Source organism: Camelus dromedarius, chromosome 18 (assembly GCF_036321535.1).
Source record: "Camelus dromedarius isolate mCamDro1 chromosome 18, mCamDro1.pat, whole genome shotgun sequence".
Lineage (NCBI taxonomy): Eukaryota > Metazoa > Chordata > Mammalia > Artiodactyla > Camelidae > Camelus > Camelus dromedarius.
In genome coordinates, this window is record NC_087453.1 from 5,125,391 (window position 1) to 5,150,677 (window position 25,287).

Sequence of the window (25,287 nt, forward strand, 5' to 3'; positions counted from 1 at the left end):
CACCCTCCCCACAAAAGGCATTTTTTTATGCAGCAGTTAGGAAGTACATACACAAGGATGTGATAAACAGATTGCATGTTCCAGAGCGAGGTGAGACAACACCAAAACAGGTTTTGCAAAGACAGAGAGAAAAAGCTGGAATTTGGAGGGGGGGTTTCTTTGGAGGGAGGTGGGCTGTGCTCCTCCTGCAGTCTCCTCCTCAGCTGGTGAAGGAAGAGATGCTTTTCATCCCCTTCAAGCAAAGTGGAAAGTGCCCAATAGACCTCCTGTGACTTGAGTTGTGCCCCCTGAGCTCGGGGGCATCGTGCGCAGGCTCTAACTCCACTTGAGGGAAGTCAAAGGTGAGAGTCTGATGACAAAGCGCAGGGTGGTGGCTATGCTATGGAGCCCTGTTCTCAGGGCCGGGACCAGGGCGAGGAAAGAAGAGCGCCCCTATTGGCACAGCATTTAGAGGGGCACCAAAAACTCAGGCACCAAGGGAAGTAATAGTTTATGCAGTATTTTTTTAAAAATCACAAACAATGTGAAAAAAAAACCCATGGTGAACAAAAGGTCAGAACAAATGAAACAAGAAAAGATCCACAGGGCGGGGACGAGGGTGAGGCCAGTGAAGCGAGTTGTACAAATGGGTCTTTACATCAAACTTAGGTGCCCAAGGTCAGTCCCTCATTCTCATCACCCAGTTCTGCCTGCCTGCGCTCTGGAGTCTATCAGGCCTGAGGGAGCACGCATGTTTCCCACGGACCAGACGTGGACCACACGGGAGCTGGAGCAGGAGCCAGGCCAGAGAGGGTGAGAGCTTCTCAGGAGGGTGAGGCTGGAGATGACCGCCTGCCCCGGAGCTCAGGGAGGAGCCTTCAGCCACCAGCTGGGGAGAAGCATTTGCCCACCTCGTAGTATTTGCAGATAAGAGATGCCCAGCAATCAGGCCGGTGTCAGGGTGTGGGGGTACTGGGGGGGGGGGGCACTTGCAGGAATGGCCCAGAAGAGAAAGAGTCATCTTTCAATGCTCACTGCCTCCACAGAGCAACACTGTGACATCCCCCCATCAGAACCAGGCACGCAGCAGGGCCTTTCTACATCTGTGCTTTCTCCTTGCCTGCCTCCCCTCAGCCCTGTAGGAGCCTGAGGCCACCCAGTGAGCAGAAACCAGAGGGAGGGAACTGGCAGCCAATCCTGAGTCCTGCAGCAGGAGCCCAGGCTCTGCCAACAAGCTGGGAGGGCAGGTGCTTTTGCTTAAATGAATACGAAATGTGGGTATTGCCTGGACTGGACATTTAAATTCCTCCACTGAGACTTCTTATTACCTGTGAGTGACCAGGAAGTTACAGATTCAGACTGAATTTTTCTTTAGACTAGAGCAGTGGCTCTCAGTCCTGGCTGCACTGGAGAACTACCTGGGACCTTTAACCTTCCCGCTGCTCGGGGCCCACCCAGACCCCAAACATTGTAGTCTCTGGGTAGGGTTCCAGGAAGCAGGCATGGTTGGGTAAAGCACCCAGGCCACTCTGATATACACTGATGGACAGGGGAGAATGCAGCCAGGGGCCCATTTTGATGGGCTAAGAAATGAGGGAAGTTGTTTTTTGATTACTTGAAGCATGTCTTACAAAATTGATCTACCAGTTACATTCAAATAAGTTTAAAAAAAAATCCTGAGATTTCCTCCCCCCCCCGAGATAACCAATCTTAAGATAACCAATGACCAGAATAATGTTAAGACTATGATGTATCTCCTTCATGATATTACTTTTAAAAAGTGCACATCTGTGTATGTGCGTGTATGTGCGTGTATGCGCATGTGTGTGTGTATGCATAGATATAAAGTATCTACTGCAAATGAAAAGTAAACATTTTTAAAGTATTCAGAATTCAAATAGTTCTCCTGAGCAGGTCTGGGCCCCCTGGGCACAAAGCTGGCTTCGGAGTGGTGATGTGTCCTTTGGACTCAGGACTGGAGCCCTAGGAGATGTCACAGTGGACAACTGAAAGGCAATGTCTGCGTAAGGCTGAGACCCCACACTTCGGGCAGAGAAACCTGGGAGGATCAGGACCACAGAGGAGGCTCACCTTCAGGGCTGGAGGGCACCGGCTCTGGGAAGGTATGTCGTACACTTGGGAAGGCAGAGCTGGCAACGAGATCCTAGCAGATCTGGGAATCGTGAAAACGGCCTTGAGGAGAAAAAGAAGAGCCGAAGGAAAGAAACGTCACTGCTGAGTCCATGGAGTGTGCTCAGTTTCCCAGAGGATGCTCATGTTCTCTAGGGCCCCGAATCCTGGGTTATTAACGTGTCTGTCTAACGATGCTGAGGATGCAGCCATGAATGAGACAGGTGGGGGCGCTTTAAGCGTGCTCCCTTATCCTCTGCTCTGTGATCCCCTTCACTGCAGTGGGTCAGTAAACCTGGCTTGGTACCTGTTCATCTTAGGCAGGTCCAAGGACAAACTCTGCAGTGGTTCCCATTATACTCTGGGTTAATTCCAAGTGTCTTGCAGGCCATGCCCTGTCCAACCCCAGGGACCGTGAAAGATGTGTCCCCAGCTCTCAGCCATCCTCCCCCTTCCCTCTTCCCTGCCACCCCCACCCCTTACTCGAGCACACCAAGCTCTCACCCACCGAGAGCCTTTGCGAACGCGGCACCACTGCCTATGTCTCCCCATTTCTCACTCCAGGCCCATTTTACTTATGCAACTGACTTTGTGGGTCACCCCTACCTAGGAGACTACAGTGGGACTTCCCTGTGTTTAGAATTATAGGTGGAAAGAAGCCAGTTCAAAAATACCCAATGTTTCTTGGAAAATGTAGGTTCAAGACAGCAATCAATCAAGGAACATGTTTTGAGAAGCATGGTTTCAAACGATTAAGGGGGAACAGAAGGAAACTCCAGTGCAGGAACTCAAGGGTCTAAAAGCAATGTCATCAGGAAATCTGACCCTTTTTACTTGAAATACAAAAGATTTCCCTCTCTGAATTTAAACCAAAAATCAAATACCTTCTTTGTACTGTGACTTTTTTTAAAGAGAGGCCAGCATGTTATATTAAGGAAGTTGGAATAAAAAGTAAAACAAAGCTCAAGATAGCGGTTACCCTGGGGGGAAGTGGCTGGGAGACGTGGGAGGGGGCTCCTGGGGCGCTGCTTTTGTTCTGTTTCTGGATCTGAATACTAGACACTGAATGATAGACCCTCAGGATCTATAGGTTAAGCTTCAAAAAAAAGTTAATTGCGGCGGAGGAGGGATACACTGGGTGTTTGGGGCTAGCAGATACACACTACTTCATACAGAACAGATAAACAACAAGGTCCTGCTGTACAGCACAGGGAACTAGATTCAACAGCTTGCAATAACTTATAATGAAAAAGAATATGAAAAAGAAAAAACATATCTATGTATAACTGAAGCACTATGCTGTACGTTAGACACTAACACAACATTGTAAATCAACTATACTTCAATTTTAGAAAAAGTTAATTGCAAAGAATAGATAGTGTCAGCCTCAGAGTCAGGGAAGCAAGGTGAAGGGCACTGCCTTGGCCAGCCTGGCAGCATAGACAGACAGACAAAACAAAGAATCTTTAGTCTGGTGTTCATCCGCGTGTGACCCTTTCCTTCACCTCCCTGGGAGCCAGCATTCTCATCTGTAAAATGAAGAGTTGTTCTAATCTAAAGAGGCCTCAATCTCTCACCTACAGAGCTGTCTTCCAGCTAGAGACCCAGACTCCCCAGTGAGGACAACCTGAGGAAAGTGACACATTTCCACCTCTTGGTTTTTAATATTTTTGACCAAGTTTAATCTAGAGATAGTCAACCCATGTATAAATGGAATCTCTGAAATGGGTTCCCCTGGGCCATGTGCCAGGTCTGTGAAATGCCCATTGGAAAACAGCTCAAAGCCCGTGGCTGGAGTAGCTTCTGCTCAGAAGGTCTTTTCTCAGCAGTCTGAGACTCAAGGCTCACCGCTAGAATACACGAACAGGGAGGAGATGTCTGCCTTTTCTGTGGATCAGAAGATTCTTAACTGCTTATCATCTTGCATTTCTTCTAGCTCCTCCCTTCTTGTAGTAGAGGAAAAAGCAAAATCATTCAGAATCCCCAAAAGATACAACTCGAGATGAACTTAGAAATGACCTTGATACAGAGCAAGCAAGAGACGTGCAGGGGGGTGTTGTGACGTTTCCAATCGTCCGGCCTGGCTGTGGCTGCCCCAGAGGCCGAGGGAGCCTAGACTCCTGATTTCCAAGCCACAGGTGGCATCTATTGCTTTATAAGACCCCCAAGCATAGAGAAGGCAATAAAAAAAGAAAAGGGGTAGGGAGGAGGCCAAAATAGAGACAGGGTAGTCATGGAGGGGAACCTGAGCAGGAATAAGAGGCGGGAAAGTTTCCCAGGTGTTTTACTGGGGCCACCTCAAGAACCTACTTGAGCGGCGAGGAGCCCCTGGCTCCTGAATTCCCCTTGTGTGGCTGTGGTTTCTGCCGATGGCCGCAGCCTGTACCAGTGGGGGCTCCAAACCGCTGACATGCCTCATGTCAGGACAAATCCTACAGCTAATGCTTTCTGAGTTAAGCTGAGATAGTAAAGTCATGTCTCCTTTTATACCGCTGTCGGTCTAGAAGTTGACAGTGAGCCCAGGGTTATGAAGCCTGATGCTGGACCTGGTGGCTTCATTCATTCCCGCTCTTGTTAACGGAGCTCCGCGGGACACCTGGGGTACGGTGGAACACTGCATCGGTTTTCCTTTTAGGGGGAAGAGAAAATGGCCTTTGCTTTTTTTGTTGTCTTGTTTTCTTTAGTGGCTTTGAAAAGAAACGCAAATTAGCCTCAGCTAAGGACATTTGTTGTTTTTGGAGGAGCCAGTATGGGGGCCCTGCTCTGAGTCAGCTGCTCAGACAACAGCTGAGCCTACCCAGCCTCGATCTGGGCCAGCTGTTCCAGAAAAGCGACGCAGGGCCCACCCTATGGACGGCGGCAGGAGGCCCCCCCCCCCCCCCCGCTTCCTCCTGGTGTCAGCAGCCAGGGCCTGAGTGGCAGCTGTTCAGTGCAGCGGCTGCCTGGTTTCCTGCCTGGCAGCCCAAGGAGGGAGAAAATCTGAATTATTCAGAAATCTTTCAAGGCATCAACACCTTCCCGTTTGAAGATGGCGTTGGAAGCTGGTGTGGGGGAGGCCTGTGTGGTAAGCGGGACATCCCCGGGGGCCCAGCACATGCATCAGGAGGAGTGGCCTTTTCTGAGGAGGGACCTCACCAGGATCTCTGTCCAGAGCAGTGGCCGGGTGGGATGTGTCATTTGAGCCAAAAGCAAAATGTGTGATGGTAGGAAATCCACAGTGACTGAAGCCCATGCAAATCTGCTCTGCCTTCTTAACACCTCATGAAGCCAGGACTTGGGGGAAAACTGTGCATTATTTTTCTCTTCTATTAATTCCTTTCCTTCTTTAAAAAAAAAAAAAAGTTTCAGTCTGTATTTACCAAGTGCTTCCTTTCCTCTATTTAAAAAAAATTATAGAGGTGAGATACACGCTCTATATAACACATATCACCTTCCTAATCTCTTTGTTCATCATGTATTTATCTATTTATCAAGTACCCACCCCGTGCCAGGCACGGTCCTAGATGCTGGGGACACAGGAATGGATAAAATAAAAGTCCCGGCTTAATGCCTTCTTTCACTTTCTCCTTAACCAACTCCACTTCCTAAGGGTAACCACTGTTGGTGTGTGTTCTTGTCAGTGTGTGAACACGCACACACAGACACAGAATTGGTTTTTGAGTTTTTGTTGTTTGTTTGGCTTTTATTGAAATGGCTCTTCCTCCCCTCTTGTAAATACCTTATAGAACTATTTCATCTTTTTTTCAGAACTGCATAGTCGTTCATTGTAGGGCTATGCCAAAATTCATGTAACCAATGCCCCATGAATACCCATTTAGGCATTTTGGATTTTCCCTACGACAAATAATGCTCTAGTGCCCATGGCCGCCTCATCTAGATATATTTTTGCCTTCTTGTATATTTCTGCAGCAATTCTGGAAGTAAAGTTTCTGGATTGAAAGGAATATCTATTTTAAATCTGATGAGTAATTTCTTGCATCTGAACCCATGGAAATTCAAGTCCTCCATTTACCAGCAGCCACCCTAGTGTTCCTTCCTAGTGTGAAAAAAGACCTCCACAAACAGTGTGATGCTTTCACGCATAGTTCAACTGAGCATTCAGTCTCCTGCGAAGTGTAGAGAGCTGGGAATCACTAGGGTGCAGAGAATATGAATGCCAACCAAAATGGGGACCAAACACAAGCTCACCCAGTCACCCCAACTGTGTGGCTCCCATCTTGCATGTCTGATCTCTAGATGGACACCCATGAGTCAAGGGTAGTTAAGCCTCTGGGTGCTATGTACCCCTTGACCTATTTTTTCTACCTGGAAATAAGCTTACCTGCTTTGGAAAGCTTAGAGTCTTTTCACAGATGATCCTGGCGTTGGCAGGTGGGTCAGGGAACTCATAGACTTGGACTGTGGGAGGCGGGGGCCTCTCCACCCAGCTCTTCATCTGCTCGTACACGGGGCTGGGAGGCGGGGGGTTGAGCATGGTGGGCACCTGGTAGGTCTCCTGGGAGCTGGCGGGAGTGTCTTCCAGACCCCTCGGGAAAGGGGGGCCGGGCTTGTCGGCAGGGCCCTCCCTGAGGATCTGGAGGCGGTTGGCAGGGGCCAGGCCTTGCCTCCCATGGAGTGAACACTTCCACCAGCCCTCACTTTCCGGTACGTTTTGCTCCAAAACGGTCAGGATGTCTCCTCTGCAGAAAGCCAGCTCATCGGAGCAGTCAGGGTGGTTGTCATAAAGTGCCCTGGCCAAGAGTGTCTGGGGGCCGGGGAGAAAGAATTCATGGTTATTACCATTGCCATCCACTGCTACGGTGATACCACTCACTTAGAACACTGTCACAATTGCTCTGTTATCCCTTCCCTCCACCCCAGAGGCCCTTGTCCTTGCTGTCTGCCTGATCGATTTCTACCCATCCTTGGGGTGAGGGTCTCAGGGAGGTCTTACCTGCATCCTGAGACCAGGTCCAGCCTCCCGATTACACTCTTATGGACCTGATTTAATTTGTGGTGACTATGACATATTTACATAGTTGAATGCAGCCTAGCACAGAGTTGGATTGAAATCCTGGTTCTGTGACTTCCTAGCTGTGTGCCCTTGATTAAACTAGCTACTCTCATTAGGCCTTAGTTTCTCTGTCTGTAAAATGGGAATAATAGTACTAACCACCTCATGGAGTTACTGTGAGAATTAAATGGGTTGATACATACAGACAGCTCATAGAACAGTGCCTGGCATGTGGCAAGTGCTCAGCAAAAGCCTGGATGCTACTGTCATAATGATCCTACTGCTCTTTATCTGGTTGTTGTTATTTTTCTCCTGATTTGGGTTGGAAGTTTGTGACTGCAGGGGTCAGATCTTGTCTGAGGTCCTGCTCCTTCCCTAGTATCAAACTCAGACCCAGGTGCATAGGAGATGCTCCATCGTTGTTCTTTAATTCATGAGTGACGAAACAAAGACCCAGGGAGTGAGTGACTTATCTACACAACCAAGATCCAAACCCAGGCAGCCTTTTGATTCTCAGACCCATGTTCTTTCCGTAAGCCACACGCCCTCCAAAAAAACATAACCACCTGTTGTAATGGCAGCAATGGTAAAGCTCTCCCCACCTTTGCCTTCTGTTGGAATTTTCTGCTGTAAATAAATGAAGGCAGTTTGTTTCTGTGGGTTTTAAAGTATTGCCATCCTCCCTCCCTTATTATATCCATGTGTACTTATTACAAAAAAATAAGAAATAAAGAAAAACAAAAAAGAAAATGAAAATTACCCATCATCCCACCACTCAGAGGTAACAATTTCTACCATTTTGATATTCATCATTCCAGTTGGTTTTTCAAAAAAAAATTAAATGTAGTTCATTAAACTTTTTATACCCACTAGCCGCTAGCACGTACAGTTTTATAAATAAAGCAAAAATGACCAACCCTCCCATTACATTTATTGAGAATTGATGCTGCTTTTGGCATAATAATGGCTTTTTTTTTTTCTGTCACAAAAATGGAATTGGATGACCAACTGCTGAAAAATACCATCTTAAACCCACAGTCAGGTCTGTGTGGATTTAGGCAAACACATGCATGTGATTCTGAGAACCCTAAGCAGAATCAGATCCTTCCTGCAGGCAAACAGGCACTGAAAATCCTCCCCATAAAATCCACAGCAGCTGAGATCCCAGGGGATCACACAGTTCTTGTACTTGAATCTTTTTTCTTTATTACAAAAGTAACAAAAGTTCATTAAAGAAAGAATGCAAAATAAAATGATAAGCAAATAGAAAAAAACAAAAATGAGGGGGAAGAGTATAGCTCTAGTGGTAGAGCACATGCTTAGCATGCAGGAGGTCCTGGGTTGAATCCCCAGTACCTCCTCCAAAAATAAATACATAAATAAGTAAACCTAATTACATCCACCCTCCAAAAATTAAAAAAAAATTAAAAATTAAAAAGAATCCCCCAAAACCAACAAATGCCTACAGGGCCACTAATACAACCTTAACTGCGGTTACTTCTCTGTTTTGTGTGTTTCCAGATCTCTTCTTGTGCATGTATGTTCATTTACATACCTAGAGTCAGTTTTATTTTTAAAATATAATAAGATCCTGAGATGAGAAGCCCCATAAAAATGGGAAGCCCCATAAAAAAAGACCAGCAGGACCCACAGGCAGGGCCACTACTCTCCTGTCAGCACCATCCAGTTCCCTGGCACAGTGGCTTTATCTCACTTTTTGCCTCTGAAACGGCTTACTTCTAGGAAAGTGGAACTTACTCCTAAAATTCTATTGATTCCTTGAGCGAGCTCCTGATTGGTCCACTTATAGTGCTTCATTTGCATGAAGCTCACTCCTGATTGGTTATTTCTCTCACTCCTGATTGGTCCATTTCCCTCACTCCTGATTGGCTATTTCTTTCACTCCTGATTGGTCCATTTCTAAAAAGCTTGTTCCTAATTAGTCAACTTTTGTTATACCTTATTTGCATATGATGTTGCAAAGTGTAAACTGGCAGCCTATAAAAGCCTGTGTAAACTTACAGACCCGGTCCAGAGCTTGAAGTGTTAACTCATCTGGGCCTGGTGGCATAATAAACCTGAGTTCTCCAACTCTCTGAGTGCTGCTTGGTCTCTAGCCCAGATCCAGGTTGCTGTCACAACTGAGCTGTAACACTGAGCTGTCAAGCGCTTTTCTGCAACAATCCCATAATACATACAATTTTACAGTCTGCTTTTTCTTTCTTTTTTTCCTATGTCCATAAATAGTTTCCTTCAGTACCTCTTTAATTGTATGGATGTTTCCCAATGTTCCTAGACTAGTCTTTCCTAATTTGGGGACATTTTAGTGAATTCCAGTTTTTAGCGATTACAAACAATGCTGAAATGATCATCTTCAGCGCTATCTGCAGCTCCCCCAATCTATTTCCACAGATGCAGTTCTAGGTAGGAAGTCGGCAGGGTGGAAACCATTAGGGCTGCCCACGGCCCGCCAGCAAAGTCATTTCCAAGTCTGCCCGAGAATGAGATGGCCTGTTTCCTTCCCCCTAACCTACCCTGTGCATTAGCTTTTTGTTAGATGGCACGCTGGTTTTAAAAATCTTTATCAAGAAAACTTGAAATGTTTAACACATTCATGGAAACACCCAGACTACCCCAAACTACAGAACTGGCTGCAGCCTTCACACCACAGAGAGTGGAGAACTTGCGTTGGGAGGAGAGTCACCTCCCTGTGGCATTTCCGCCACAAACTCATTTCTCAAAGAAGGAAAAAGGGCCTGGAGAGTTATGGGCACGTGCATGGTGAGGGCCGTTGCTGCCTGGAGACGCCCTCTCTCATCCTCAGTGAACTAGAGCCCCTCAGCTAGAGGGATGGTATGAGGTCTCACTTGTCTGGTTGAGTGAGTTTATGAGATTAAATTAGAAAGCAGAGAGCTGAGTCAGAGCCAACAGACAGGGATCCCCTGGGGTCAGCCATGTGTTCCTTCACAGTTCAGCCAACCTTTACTGCACTATTCCCAGGGCTGGAGTTCTCAGGAACATGAATTTTGATCGTGTTCCCTTCTCACTCTACGACCCTTTGACAGCTCCCCGGCAACCTTTGGACGAAGCCCCAAGTCTGCCAAACCTTCAGGGCCCCAGGTGATGCTGCTCCTGCCCACGTGTCCAGCCTCACAGCATCACTTCCTCACCAGCCACACATGGGTGCCAACCTTTTGGGGTCCTCGAGTTTTTTGCACATGCTGTTCCCTCTTCTCAAAACAGCAGCTTTTCACACCGTGAAATTCTACTCATCCTTCCAGACACGTCTTAAATATCCCTTCCTTGGAAAAGGATTCCCTGATGCCTAGATTCCTGCAGACTAAACTAGTCCTCCCCATTTTTTCGCTTAATACCTTTCCATGTCAGGACTTAGGACGTTTGTATATAACTCATTAAGTGGGCAATCATCTTTTTGGCATCTGTCTCCCTGCAGAGCATAAGCTCCAGGAGAGCAGGGATCACATCTGCCCTCACTGTGTCCCCAGGCTCCCATACACAGTATGTGCTCATCAGCTACTTGGTAAGTTAACCAATGGATAAGGACGAGTGATGCGATGCCCTCATGTTCAAGTCTTCGGAAGGTAAAGAGACACACAGCACCAAGATGAGAGCCCCTATTTCTGTCTAGAGTAGCATAAGAAGGAAGCTCTCCGACCCTTTTAGATGGCTTCAGTAAGAATGACCCCTGAGATGTCCAAAAGATGGGCCTCAAGGCCTGGCTAGTCTGCACACACAAGTACTGTCCCTTTGATGTGCTGTGAGCAGGTTTCACAAGAATGTGGGTGCTCAGCTTGGAGAATCCAGCAGAAATGAAGCATTTAGAGGGAACAGAGCTTTAGAATCTTATAAAGAGCATTGATTAAAGGTCTAGACTTAGTACAGTTACTTGCTACCTTGTAGATTATTTTTTGGTTAAAGAGGCCAGTAACTTCTGTTCAGTAAGAAAAGATAACTTGAAAGGTTATGGTTTATTACCTTGTTGGACTTTAACCAGGCAATCATATCCGAATATTCCTGTATTGAATTGCCTACAAATACCTAGATCCTTAAATGCTCTTGGGCCCAATTTTAACCTTTTCCTGATTCCCTCATTAATGAATCAGTCTTTGACATGAGTTCATTTTATATTCACATGAGAGTCATGATTATGCCTTTTGGAAAATAATACTTTAACTGTCCACACTGGGAAGAAAAGGGAAAACAAAACACAGTCTCCAACCCATCATCACAATTCCCATGAAATACATCTAACACAGTTGTAAAAGGTAAAGCCCATCATCTGAAGTGTGCTTGCCTTTGTCTAGAAATAACGAAGTGTGTTATGTTCAGACAGAGCAGTTGCTTCTACATGGCAGCTGCTTACAAGTGTCCAGATTGACAGCAGCTCAGCCGGTGGCTTTGCCCATTGTGAAAGGCGGGGGTGCTTGTCCCAAGAACAATGGGCCTCTCTGATCTTCCACCCCAGTGGGCACCCACAGCTGTCCAAGACGGACAGCGGCTGTCTAGTTCTGGAGACATGGCTTACAGCCCGCAGCCTTCAGAGCAGCAGCCCACCCTGAAGGATATAAACTCCCAGCAAAGGGAAGTCCTAACTGTGTTGCCATGATGTGAGTCCCTTCAGAATAGTAGTTCATTGAAATTGGCAAGAGGTGTTTCTGGACACCTTGTGAAGTCAATTAATGTCTCAGTTTTAAGACAAAGACCATCAAAAATCTGTGTTATAAAAGAAGAATTAAACACATGTGAGAAGTCTTGGGGAATTCCTCTCCCAGAAAAAGGAGGTAACTGGACTCTACTGAATGAGGAACTATTTTGTGTTGGGTGCTCTGAAGTCATTATACCACTTAATTCTCAGATGCCTCAGAGGAAGGTTTTCTTCTCCTCATTTTACAGATGAGGAAACTGAGGGTCAGAGAGAGCAAATGACTTGCCAAGGTCACTTGGACTCTTAAGTGTTGTCTTCACATCCATCATTGTACCTCTTGCAATTCATTCCCCAGACACCAGCCAGAATGATATTATATGTATATATATATAAATCAGACTGTGTTGGTCTCTAGTTTAAAGCTTCCAGTTGCTTAGAACCGCGCTTAGAACAAAACAAATTCCCTACTTGATTGCCCCACCTGATCCGCCTCCTGGCCCGCTACTCCTGGGAATTTCCCTCCAGCTGCATTGTTTCCTTACTTTTCTCCGATGCACTAAGGAGGGCATCTCCTTCACCGCAGGACCTGCGCCCTCCCCCTACTCCTCCTGCCCAGAGCACTTTTCCGCCAGGTCGTTTGCATGACTGACTCCTCTTTCAGATCGCACCTCGAGTCACCTCCCTGCCCACGCGTGCGCACGCAAGGCCGGGCGCCGCCTCCTGGTGCAGCCACGCCGGACTTGGAACTGAGGATCCTCTAGACATGCTGAAGAAAGAATCTAGCTGGGGGCAAGCGGGGCTGGGCAGGCTGGCGGTGCGGGGAGAACAAGGAACAGCAGCCGCAGCAAACGTGCGTCGTGCGCCTCCGTGCCTGGCACCGCGCTCGCGCTCTCCAGACAACGGACGGACTCGACCTGCGGGCCACTGCAAAGCATCCTGATAATAATTGCAGTTGTCGCTGAGGCCACACCCAAGTTATTTTGAAGAGGGTGTTTTTTTCTTAAACACTTTTTTGGGGGGTGGATATTAGGTTTGTTTTTTTATTTTAATGGAGGTGCTGGGGATTGAACCCAGGACCTCGTGCGTGCTAAGCACACGCTCTACTGCTGAGCTTTACCCTCCCTCCTAGAATTGGGTGTTAATTTGGAAATGTTTGTGTAGATGTTTAAGAGATGAAGGGGGACATATGTTTATATTTTTATTCTATTTGGGCACAAAGGCAGTTAGATTCGAGGTACAACGGAAGAAACCTTAACCAGTTTCTATCTTCATACAATAGCTGGGAAAAGGGAAAGGAAAACGAATAAGCATTTGGAAGGAAGAAGGGGAAGAGCTTAAGGAAACAAAGGCAAAGAATAAAAGACTCCCTTTCTGGAAGATGCTCACACAAGGGCCAGGTGCAATGTGCTAATAGATACTGAACCAGCAACCAGCCACGGGAGTAATTAGCTAGCTCTATTCATTCATTCATTCATTCATCATTCATTCTTTCATCAAGACTGTATTGAGCATCTACTGCATGCTCGGGGCTCTGCTGGAGACAGAACGGTGAACAAAACAGTTCCTGATCTCACGCCAGCGTACGTTCTAGTGAAGGAGACACATTCCAACCAAATCAGAAATAAATATAGGGTTTCTAGTGCGATGAAGGAAAATACAGAAAGTTATGAGAAATTATGAGTGCAGTTGGGAAGTGGTGATGGATGAGGGCTTAGGGAAAGTTCCCCAGAGAAAGGGGCCATGGAAATTGCAACCTAGGGGTGAGTGGAAGTTAGCCAGATCAAGAAAGGGGGAGAAATCATCCAGGCAGAGGAAGAGAAATGTGAGGGCAGGAGGGAAGGAGGGAGTGAATTTGTGTGTCTGTGTGTGAAGTATGTGGGGTTGGGGGAGCTGAAAGACGACCAGGTTGTCTGGAGAGAAGTCAACAAAATCCCAGGGCTTGATTTCTGGATTAATCGATGTTTACATCTGATTGCGGGTAGAAAGGGGATTGGATGGAGCCAGTGTGAAGCCAAAGAAGGTCATCAAAGCCAGTTTTCCCAGTGCAAGTGGGAAATACCTGTGGCTCAGATAAGGGTGGAGATTGGCTGTAGGAAACTGTAGGGAAGAGCTGGTGAAGGATTGCATGTAACACTTGAGGTGAATCTTGAAAGAAAAGCAGGATTATAACTGCCAGACAAGGGAGGAGGAGGCACTATGGACCAGGGAAGTAAGATGCAGAGAGATCTGGTTCTCTTACTTTGTCTTCTGCAGTGACAGAAAGAGCCAGCGGCAGCAGCTACAGTTCTAAGCAGAACCAGATTAATGGGCCTGTGGAAATGCCACCTGCTGAAACTCCTGTTTTGTGCTTCTTCATTATTCCTATGACCAGAATGGCAGTCCCCTCTCTAGACCGGGAGAATGGGCACAGCTCCTCGGTGGCTGCCCCGTGCTGGCTCTCCAGGAGCCTGGCCTGCCTTTCTGCCTTACTTTACATTTTTATTTTCTTCAGTTCACTTGACAGAGTAAAGGAGCAGAAACTGAATGTTCAGGGTGGGTGGGGGGCCTCATCTGCAGTGTTGGCCTCATTTTAAAGCTTTATGGTGCCTGAAATTAGGAGAGGTTAAGGTCATGCAGCAGCAGGCAGTAGGATGGGAATTCAAACTTGAGTCTGTCTGACTTAGGTCTAAGTCAGTTTCCTACTCTAATCTGCTAAATACATGGAAACTTAGAAGGAGCTGATTTAAGGACATTTATAGGCAGGAGCAGCAAACTCATATGATTACAGAAACCAGGCAAGAAATATAGAAAAGTGAGGTGGGCCAGGTGTAAGACATTAGGGAGTGGTGAAGACTGTGGCATGTTCAGGCAGATTTTAAAAGATAACTAGTTGGGCCAAATGATGTACTCTGCTGCTGAGTCCAGCCCACTGCTGGGTCTTAGAGGCCTCACCCTCATTTCCTTTGCAAACCGGAGATTAGTAGTTGTGGGTACTGGAGCATTTCTGCTCAATGCAGGACCCCTTTAATGGGCAATCTGCTCTGAAGTGCCCCGTGATGTCATCCAAGACTGAGTGCAAGCCACTCACAGTTTGAGGCTCTCTATCCTCTCCTGCTGACTTCCCTCTTTCCCTTCCCAAGGGTCAGGTCAGCATCATAGCCCAATCCTGCTTCCTCCTCAATTTATCTTTCACAAGTGCTACCCTCGCCTCCCAGACCCTTGTACTCCCAAAATTAGAGAATTACTAGCCAGGGGATAGGAAAATGGAGATCCTGAGATGGTTTCCATCAAAGGAGCTAGAAAATCATCCTTTCCTTGAGAAGGTAAATCATACAACGAGGTCACCAGCTCACAGCAGGAAGTAGTAATTATGTAAGTGCCCCAAACATAAAGAGATAGAGATTGTAAATGTGGAAGGAACTCTGAGCAGCAAGTGGTCGCTGGGCACCTGCTCTGTACAACGTCATGGAACCCCATTAACAAGATGGGCATTTTTCTCCTTCTAAAATCCTTCTTTGAAAAGCGTCCATGTTTCGCATTTTAGCTTCCTTCTCACAGATCCCATGACTTACTTCCCAGAATTCTTAGTTACTTTTAGGGGGAGGTGATGGAAGGGTTCATACCTCCCCTCTGAAGGCCACAATTTTTTTTTTTTTTTGAGGCATACACTGTGAATCTTTCAGATCCTTTGATGTATGGGCAATGTGAATCCCTGAAGTTCATGAAGGCTTTCCTTGGATGGGGGAGGTTTTGAGATCAAGTGAAATATTCTCTTGTACATCTTTGTAAGGTGCCTGAGCCCAGACTCAGAACATTAGGAGGAAATGCGGAATGGAGAAAGCTCTTTGATCGTCTTTACAGGCAACGGTCTCCCCTTCAGTGGACTTGGAAGTACTTTGTATTATGTAAATACACAGATAGGCTTAGGAAGATCAAAGTGGAGAGAAGGGTGCTATCTGTTGGCTTGTGAATGTTTATTTTCCATCGTATTTTAAAGCACATTGTGTTAAAAAAAAAAAAAAAGGCTGGGGGTGGGGAGGGTAGGGAGAGAAAGAAAGTTTCCAAGAGTGTAAGAAAAATCCCCTCACCACCTCCATTTTTCCCACCCACATTCTCCAAAAAGGGAAGAAGGACAGAGGAAGAAGGACAACAGCGAGGAAGAAACAAAGTATCCACATGACACTTATTTTGTGAGAGATGTGGAGGGGTGAGGACATTCTGGGAGGTAAACTCTGGAGGATGAGAGGGGGTGGACGTTTTTTAAAGGAGTCACAGCAAAGACGATCTGAGAAGGAGCCCCACATCGTAACCCTCGTGTAACCCTCATGTAACCATGCAGACTTCTCACACACCAGTGTGTCTCAGCTAATACTAAGTTCTTATAATTAACCAAAGAGAAGTGCTCGGACACCTGGGCCAGACGGGAGGGCCTCCCACAAGGGGACTGTTCGCACGCAAGACCAGGAATCAGGATGAGCAGCCCCTGGACTCCACAGCTGCGTGTTACATGCGTGTTACACCCGGGAAGGCGCTGGATAGCCGTTTGCTAATTTCCTTCCACTTGGAGTCATGTTAGGAGGTCTGCATCTGAGATGGGAACACCAGGCCACCAGGCCACCTCCTCTTTCTCTTCTCTAAGTTATCCTAACCTTTCTTTTCTCTTATGAATTTCAGTATTTTTCCATCGCCACGTTTACATCGAAAAATAAAATTCTGCAAGTTCTCGGGAACCGAGAGTCACTTAACATAGAAAAATGGTGCATTTCACCACCAGAATTTGCCCTGAGGTTTGCAACTGTATTAAATTATTTCCTTTTAACGTGTCATGCCTCATGGGGTGAGAGAATTTGTGTGCGGAGCTATTGAGACAGCTCGGCTTCAATGAGCTGCATTTCATTCTCAGAAATATTTAGAATTTTTTTCTTAAAATGAGGTGACAGCTACGTAGCTTCTTGCATCACCCCACAACGTAAAGAAGAGTTGTTTCTCTTGGAGCTCTTTTTTTTTTAAACTTAGCAAAGTAGTTAAATGAGAGGTGCTGAGGGAAAACTGCTGTCTTTTCTGTGGTTAATACTGATTTGCCAGATAGGTTAGGAAAATAACCGACTTTCAGTGTCAGCTCCGCTTTTGAGAAAGTTGAAAAGTTCTGGATTGAAAGGCTCCAGAATGTGTAGAAAGTGACCTGAAGTCATTTGACTGAGATACTGAAACTCTCTTTTCCCAATTACTTTTATAAAGTCACTTTTTTTTTAAGCTTAAAAAAAAAAAAACTTAACTAAGTAGAATATTAGCTTTCTTTCTTTTTTTTTTTTACATTTTCTTTCTTTTTAAAATGTTTTTATTATTTTTAAATTTTATTTCTTGGGGGGAGAATCAGTTTTATTTACTTACTTATTTTCAATGGAGATACTGAGGATTGAACCCAGGACCTTGTGCACGCTAAGCACATACCACTGAGCTATCCCCTCCCCAAATATTAGCTTTCTAAACAAAATGTAAATTCTCTCTTTTTTGTTTCAAAACCTGGGACAGAGAACAACTGTCAGTAATTTCCCCTGGTGGGATCGTTATTTGGGAAGCATCATTACCTACTTCCTCAACTTAGGGGAAAAAATTGAAATAACGAGTCATGGGCCCTTTACACAGCTAACTCCGAGTCCTAAGCAATCAACAGTTTACAGGAAATGATGCCAAAAGAGAGAAACTCAGATACTCACAGTCACCTTCATCTTGATCCTCTAAAGAAATTATTTTTAAAGGTGATTAGTCCATATCCTGGGAAACACCGGCAGAAATCACTTTGGAAGGGAAATCCTCCTGTAATAGTTGGTGCTGGAATGCCATGAGGTTTGGGGTCTAAAACCCTTGTGCCTGACCAGTGCTCTTTCTGCAGCTGTTCTTGCCTGGAGATCCGGGCTGAAACCAACAGCCAGGGCTGGGAAAGGTTGGGGCCGGTTGCATAATACAATGGTTCCCTCCCACCCATCTGAATGCAAACAGCCATGGTTGGCGGGCTTATCTGTAGGCACTGGGGACTGAGAAGTGAATAAACCAGGTGAACTTGGAAATGAGAAAGGATATGAGAGAAAAAGAAAAACTTAAACAAAAGAGGGATTCCTTGTTTTCCCAACACCTCTAAAAGTGAGCCTGACGATGGCATAGTCTGTGAACACAGCACAAACCTTAACTGATTTCTCCATGATAACGTTGAACCCTGATCCCTCCAGCTGTGAATTCTTCCTGATGGTTCAGAGGAAAAGGCCTTTCTTACAGAGACTTTGGTAGCCGCAGAAGGCCCTGCCTACTAGTGAGACTTTGAGGAAGAGGCTGTGGCCAGAGAAAAATTCCAAAGCTACCCAATGGAAGAGAAACATTTGCTTCCCTGATGCCTGATTACTGTGTTTTTCCAATAGGTTTGGGTTTTAACCAGATCAAGTCATTTGAATATACTTCCCTGATTCATGGGAATCTTGCTAAAGTTCACTTTTCCTGCTTCATTGATTTGACAAGCATTTATCAAGCACCTACTGTATGTCTGACAACGTGGGCTGTGGGACGAGGTGAGCCGGTTCTCTTGGTCTAAGCTCAGGATTGAAATGATGCAACAATAAAGATCTCCCAGATCTTCTAAGTAATTGATTTTTTTGTTTTTGGAAGTGGCCCAAGATGGGTCCATGTTATACCAAACTGTATTCTGCAGCTTGTAATGCCCTAGAGACCCAGCAGATTTTTTTCATCTGTCCCTCAACCCCTGCTCTCCACCTTCAAGTCCACTCTTTGCTAGTGACAAGTCCCTGAATTCTTAGGATACTTGGTTTGGGGGAAAGAGGAATTGAGAGCAATGTCGGGCCAAGGTGAGTGGTTGAGGACTCAGCCCTGTCTTGGGAGAAACTCACAGAGGGAGGAGGGCCTCAGCATCCACATCCCCAAGTGTCTGGCTCCCTCCAGCTGTGCACTTTTTCTTTTCTTACTCTTCTCTCCTGCTTCCTGAGAGCCAGGAGAGGGATTAAAGAAAATGACAGGTAGGGTCTTTTCCTTTCTCATATCTTTTCCTTCCTTCCTTTTTTCTTGTTTTGAAGGGTAAAGGGGACAAAAGACATGGCGATGAAAAGAAGTGTTTCATGTTCTTTGATTGGTCATAAGCAATTATACCAACGCCAGTTAGGAGACAGTTTTGTCTAAGACTGTGCTTCTTAAACTTCACATGTCTATTAACTGCATGCCTCCTGTCATATCCGTGTGCTGTCTGTATACGTTTTAACTGAAAGTAAAATATTGAATGAAGCCAATTTAAAAAAAACTCTCCCTAAGTAATATGACCTATGAAATTACAAGTTGATGAGCCAGGTTTAGGTTTTTCCGGTGCACATGAAAATATGCACTAAAGTGAAAAAAAGTCCTGTCTGTGTACCGCACCTAAAATCATCTTGTATAAGTGAGGTCAAGGTCCCTGTAGGGCGTGAGTTTTCCATCTGATTGATGAGGAGGAATTCAAAGCTGGTCCAAGCTGTTTAATAGATCACAGAGAAATGAGTGAAGGTTCATGCTTGTTCACCAAATTCTCCATTTCCCAGGGTGAATTTTAGGGATGTTAAAAAAAAAAAAACAAATGACCCACCCTATTCTTTAAGCCCTTCTCTCATTCTCTTGGTAAGAATTTTTTCCAGTTCACTGGGTACATTCATTTTGTTGTCAATAATGGCCACAGATTAAACCCATCGCAAGCCTTACACGAGGTACCACAGGGAGGTTACAGAGAACACGGTCCGTAACTGTCCCTGTTGATTCTTAAGGGCTGCTGATCCCCTCACTTTGGAAAACATCCCAGGACAGAAGCAACTTGAAGTTCTTGCTGTTGGTAACTGACTCATTCAGCCTCCTGCCAGTTTAAATTCTGAACCAAGTCGAACATTCCACAAGCGCTTTTTACTTGTTGTTAACCAGATGGCAAACATCTCCAAGGGAGAGGCACCCTACTGCTTTCTTACCCCAGTTCTCCACCCTGTCCCCCCACCCCCAAATGACAGGCTGCCTGTGACAAATGTGTAACAAACAAAACGTGCTCTTGAGCTAAGGAGAAGCAAGAGTTTAAAGAAAAAGAACAACAGATTCACTCATTTAGAAAACTCATGGAGAAATGCTGTCCGGAGTGAGTGGGCTGCCCAGAGTTGCCCAGACTTGCCCATGAATAACATTTCCTAGAGGAGTTTTAAGAGCCAGCAAAGCTCCACGCAGAGAGCAGGGAGATGCCGCCCCAGGCACAGGAGCACCCTGCATTCCGGGTACTAACTCTGTTCTCGCTGTGTACACACGCATCCTCCTCCATTCCAATAAACAAACAGATTATGAGCAATACGTTTGGAAATGGTTCCTAAAATATTTACTTCCCCTTTTTGCAACTCGTGTTGGAGTATTCAAATATCCCTTATAGCGCATATATATATATATATATTTTTTTTTTTTTTTTAAGCCAGCCTCCCACCTTCCTCCTTTGAAGTTATTTCCCCTCCAGGCTCTTGTCATTTCCTGCCTTAGTCATCACAGTTCCAAAATGACCACACCACGTTTCTATAGCTGCTTCCCCATTTCCATTATCATGCAGGCCACTTTCCTTTGAATTGTCTTGTAGCGGACTTTTTTAACTTTCGGGGTAAGTCATGGTGTTCTGCTTTGCTGTTTTTTTTTTTTTTTTTTTCAAGTGAGCTCTATGGCAAATACTATGTTTAAGAGAATAAAGGTTATCAAATGGGAAAGACTAATACAATGTAGTGGGTCTTTAAAATTTTTTCTTTTTTCTTTTATTTTATTTTGGTGGAGGATATGTGATTAGGTTTGTTTGCTTGTTTGTTTGTTTGTTTTTAATGGAGGTGCCGGGGACTGAACCCAGGACCTCGTACATGCTAGGCATGTGCTCTACCACTGAGCTAGCTTCCCCCCACCCGTAATGAATTTTTAATGCTAATGACAATTTATTAAATATTGAAAAAGAGGACTAGGCACTTTCATCCTCTGTGACATTTAGGGAACTGCCTGGCTCAATATTCACGGAATGGATGAAAAGTAGATTATCTCAACAGAAAATGGGAATAAAGTTGGTGGAAAATAGTTTTTTTTTTTTCAGTACATAGCACAGGTGGTTCATTAAAAGCTATTTACACCTTTATTTATTCTTTCTGCTCAGGTCTCCTGACAGTCTCAAACACTAAACGTTTTATTTTTTTCAAGAGGCAGAGCAAGCGATTTTTCTCCCCGTCCACTGAGAGCAGCGCGGTACCATCCAAAACGGAAAACGCAGCCGCCTGCTTTGCCCCCGACCCACCTCCCTGCTGCTGCTCTTTCCTACCGACTGTCCCTATGCTGCACAGCAGCCTGAGTGAGAAACGTACATCAGACCGCGTCTGATCTCCTGCGACCAATAGGCCGTGGCTTCCTCTGCAGTTAGAATGCGCTTTGACGTGCTTGCAGGGCCGACGAGGCACAAAGTGAACCAGACCCTGCTCGCCCCTCAGATCTCCCTTCCGACCACTTTCTCTCCCTGTTAGCTCTGCTTCCGTCCCACTGGGCTTTTCACAGTCTCTGCTCCGCTGAATTCATTCCTGCCTTTGCATCTGCTGTTCCCACCATCCGGTTTCCAGAGAGGCCCTTTCTGTCCATTACCTCTTTCTGGTACCCTGTTCGGTTTTCTCCACGGGGTCCACTTACTCATGGACTGACTTTCTGACCCCGCTGGAATATCGGCTCTGTGTTAATCCCCCAAGCTCCCAGGGCCCCATAACGATGTGTTGGGTGAAAGGCTAGACGGTGGAGAGGGAGTTGCGTTTCTGAGCAAGGAGCTTTGTCTGCCTGTTTTGCCTTGTGAGGTGGTTGAAGGGATGAACCTGCCTGACAAGGTCAGAGGGAGACCACAGGTCCTTGTGGCCCTGACTTCAATTGCAAAGGCTCAGGTCTAAGGCAACATCTGAGCACAGGAGAAGGAAGGGTGCAATTCTCAAGTGTCTAGGCTGAGTGTTGGGTCAAGCTGGGGCCAGGTACAGGTTAGAAGAGCTGAGAGTCAGATGCGACCTTTGTTCCCAGACATCTGACAACCAGGAAGTACCATTCCTGACCTCAGACTGTGTTGCAAGATCTCTGTCTGCACTCCGGTAACCTCCCATTCACTCACACACACCAGCGAAGCGCTGATTGAACTCCTACTATGTGCAGACTCTGCTGCAGGCACTAGAGATGCAGCCCTGGATAAGAAAGCCCAGGTCCGTCCCTCATGGAGCAGGGAGCTGACTTTCCAGAGAGGGAAACGAAGAAAGATAGTTTCTAGTCCTGATAAGTGAGGATGAGAATGATGGGGTGGGTGTGGAAAGGGGGGCGATTTAGACAGGGTGGTCCGAGAGGCCGCGGAGTGGGAGAGATGCTGGGGAGAAGGACCCAGTGACCGAGCCACAGGGAGCTAGGAGCACTCCAAGGCCAGGAACAGTAGGGGACAAAGGGGAGGATCTGACGTAGGGAGCCCATGGGAATGGGATCAGGTGCGGGCCATGGTGACTTCTCTGCACATGACACTTTCTTCGACAAAGACTGAGTTTAAAGTGTCTTGCCTGCCCCATCAGAACTTCTAAAGGTACAGTGAGAGCTTGAAATTGCTCCCCACTCAGAAACGAAGCCTCACTGAGTGTTCCTGTAGGTGAGTCTCTCAGTGACAGACACATCTGATACTCCTGCAGCCGGTCAGTGTCTAAACCAACCCCGGAAGCAGTGGTGTTTTATTTTGTTTTTTGCTTTTTTTTTTAAATTCTGTCTTCACCTAGATCCTCTCTTGAGTGAATCTAGAACCATTCTACTCAGAGTTGAGATGAAAGCAAACCAAACAATATTTGCTTTTTTTTTCTCAGGTGGATGTACTGGGGATTGAACCCAGGACCTTATATATGCTAAGCACGCTCTTTACCACTTTACCACTGAGCTACACCCTCCCCACAAAGGATATTTGCTTTTTAATTGAAGCTGAATCTGAAATGTTAAGAACATTTCAGAATGTTTAAATGTTCTCAAAACATAAATATGATCTCGGTTAGTTCTCTGGACCATCTAACCTTCAGTAACACAGTGAAGACACTTGTTTGGAAACTCTCTTCAGAATACCCAGTGAGCACACAGCCTACAGCCCTGTTTGTAAAAGAGAGAAAGTATAGATCATGGAGAAAATACTATGGCAAATAGGTTTTCAAATTTCAGAAATTCTCAGAGAGTGGTGGAAAGCAAACACCATGCTTCATTTGACCCAGGATTCCTCTTTCAATCCCAGGACATTTACTGCAGGGAGGAAAAACGTCTGTGACAAAGATGCTGTTTTCAGTGTCCTCTCTGATGGTGTGGACCCGTATACACACACACACACTCAGAAGTAAACACAATTTGCAACCAACAGGACTGAATCACTAAAGCACAGGCTAACTCTTTCTCATAAATAAGGCACTTTTGAAACTGCCAAAAATCCAAAGCAAGGACTTACCTATAATAAAACCACCGTGTCTTTTAGACCTAATTTTCTGGCATTTCTTGAATGGAGTTGAATATGGAGTCAGTGAGCTACAGTCCAATGAGCCAGCGAACGAGATGTTGGATTTACCACTTTGGCCACGCATAATGGTTTCTACCTTTGTTGCAACTGCACCGTTTGAGGCCAGCCTTTCCTATCGCTGATATTATCATGTTTATTTTTCAGTTTTTTCTTTGTTGTATAGGACAGTTAGGGAAAACCTAATAAAAGTCAGACAATTATGCAAAATCTGCTGTGCACAAAGGTGAAATTCTACTGACAAGGAATCCTTTGGTTGTTGGGCAGCAACACCCAGGAACAGCTTGAGAGGGTGGTGGCTGTGCACCACCTGACGTACACAGGCTGACTTCAGGGCACAAGAGGTGTCTGGGTGCCCCTGAGTGAAAGTCAGCATTGCTTTAAAGGCAAATGCAACATCGCTGAGAACCACCCACGTGGTCTGACCCCTTCAAGCATGGTGTTACCATTTATTAAAAATCACTTACACAACAATGTAGGCATTAACAATAACAGGGTAGATCAATGGTGCTAAAAGAGGTAGAACTCGAATATGTACTGTTCATTGTGAAAGACAAGGGTCTCAACAGTTGTTCAATTACCGCTACTGTTCTTGTAAAATCTTTGAAAAAGTGTATTATTCTATATGTGCCTTGGCTACTCTGTAGGGATGCTCAGGAATTCGTGCACGGGGGCTGCCCCGGCCTGGGCGTGGAAGACCTGGGCTCTCGCTCTGGTGCTGCCGTGCCTGGGTGGCACCATCTGTGTGGGCTGGGGTGTCTTCCACACCCTGGGTGGCGCCATCTGTGTGAGCTGGGGTGTCTTCCACACGACCAACCCAAGAGTTAAGAATGATTTTATATTTTTAAAGAGTTGTTAAAAAAAAAAAAGAATATGCACCAGGGATCATAGGTGGCCCACAAAGCGTAAAATACTATTTGGCTTTTTATGAAAAGAGTGCTGACCTCTGGCCCAGGGAGGAGAATACAGTGAAGCGATCTGGTTAAGAGCTGGGGCTCCGGGCCAGTCGGCCTGGGTCTGACTCCTGGCATTCCACTTACTAGCGAACGACCTTGGCAAGTCAATGCAGCCTACTTTCCTCATCTGTAAAATGGGGACAAGAGTAACACATCTACCTTGTGGAGATGTTGTGAGGATGACAGGAGGCAAAGCAAGTAGAGCACCCATCCCCGGGCCTGGCGGATGGACAGTCGGCCAAAGTGTCAGCCATTACTACCTGTGTAATACTGATAATAGAATTTCATGGGGATGCTGGGAATACCAAATATATGTTATACGCACATATACATGTTACTTACACATTGTAAAGTGCTATAGAAATTAGGCAGAATAAGTGGCACATAAATAAAAAGAAGTCTAAATCATAAAAAATCTGAATATTCATAGAAAACGTCAGTGTAATGAAATAAATAAAAAGTAGTGGATTGTTCTAGATTCAGCACAACAGAGACCTAACAAACAGAATCTGTGATCCTTGAATGAGTCCTGGGTTGGAAAAAATAAACACACACACACACACAAAGAAATAATAACAGCCAAAAAAGCTTTCAGATATCTTTGGATTTTTGGAAAATGTGAATGTAGCCTGTGTCTAAATATATACAAATAGATGCACATAAATGTGACAAAGTGCCAGGAACTGGTGAATCTAGGTAAAGGATAAGCACAGGTTTTACTGAGTTACTTTTTTTCCCATTTTCCAATGGTTTAAAAATTTCAAAGAAAATACATGGGTACAAAATTCTAGGGTAGCTAAGATATTTACACACAATCTACATAATAGAGGCTGTTGTGGGTTATTCAGCCATAAATTCCACTAGTGACACCTATTATTATTTATTATTATTATTATTAATAACATATTTAATTCATATAAGCAAGCTCCTCATTTCATAATTGTTTCATTTCTTTTTCCTGTTCTGCTTAAAATTTTAAAAAGGTGTAGCAAGATAACCCTGACCTTCACTT

At 45.5% G+C, this 25,287-nt stretch overlaps 1 protein-coding gene across 3 annotated transcripts in view; it reads right to left on the minus strand.

Annotated features, from left to right (window-relative positions):
* The window catches only part of CASS4 (Cas scaffold protein family member 4), a 34,671-nt gene that overhangs the window by 8,636 nt on the left and 748 nt on the right, over positions 1–25,287 (minus strand). Inside the window, exons 1-3 of one of the 3 annotated variants that reach the window (XM_064496975.1) lie at positions 17,930–18,212; positions 6,431–6,853; positions 2,071–2,172 (exon numbers count right to left, since the gene is read on the minus strand). In XM_064496975.1, the coding sequence (XP_064353045.1) occupies positions 2,071–2,172; positions 6,431–6,853; positions 17,930–17,947 (543 nt within the window). In that variant the 5' untranslated portion in view covers positions 17,948–18,212. The other 2 variants (XM_031433577.2, XM_031433576.2) reach the window with 2 other exon arrangements.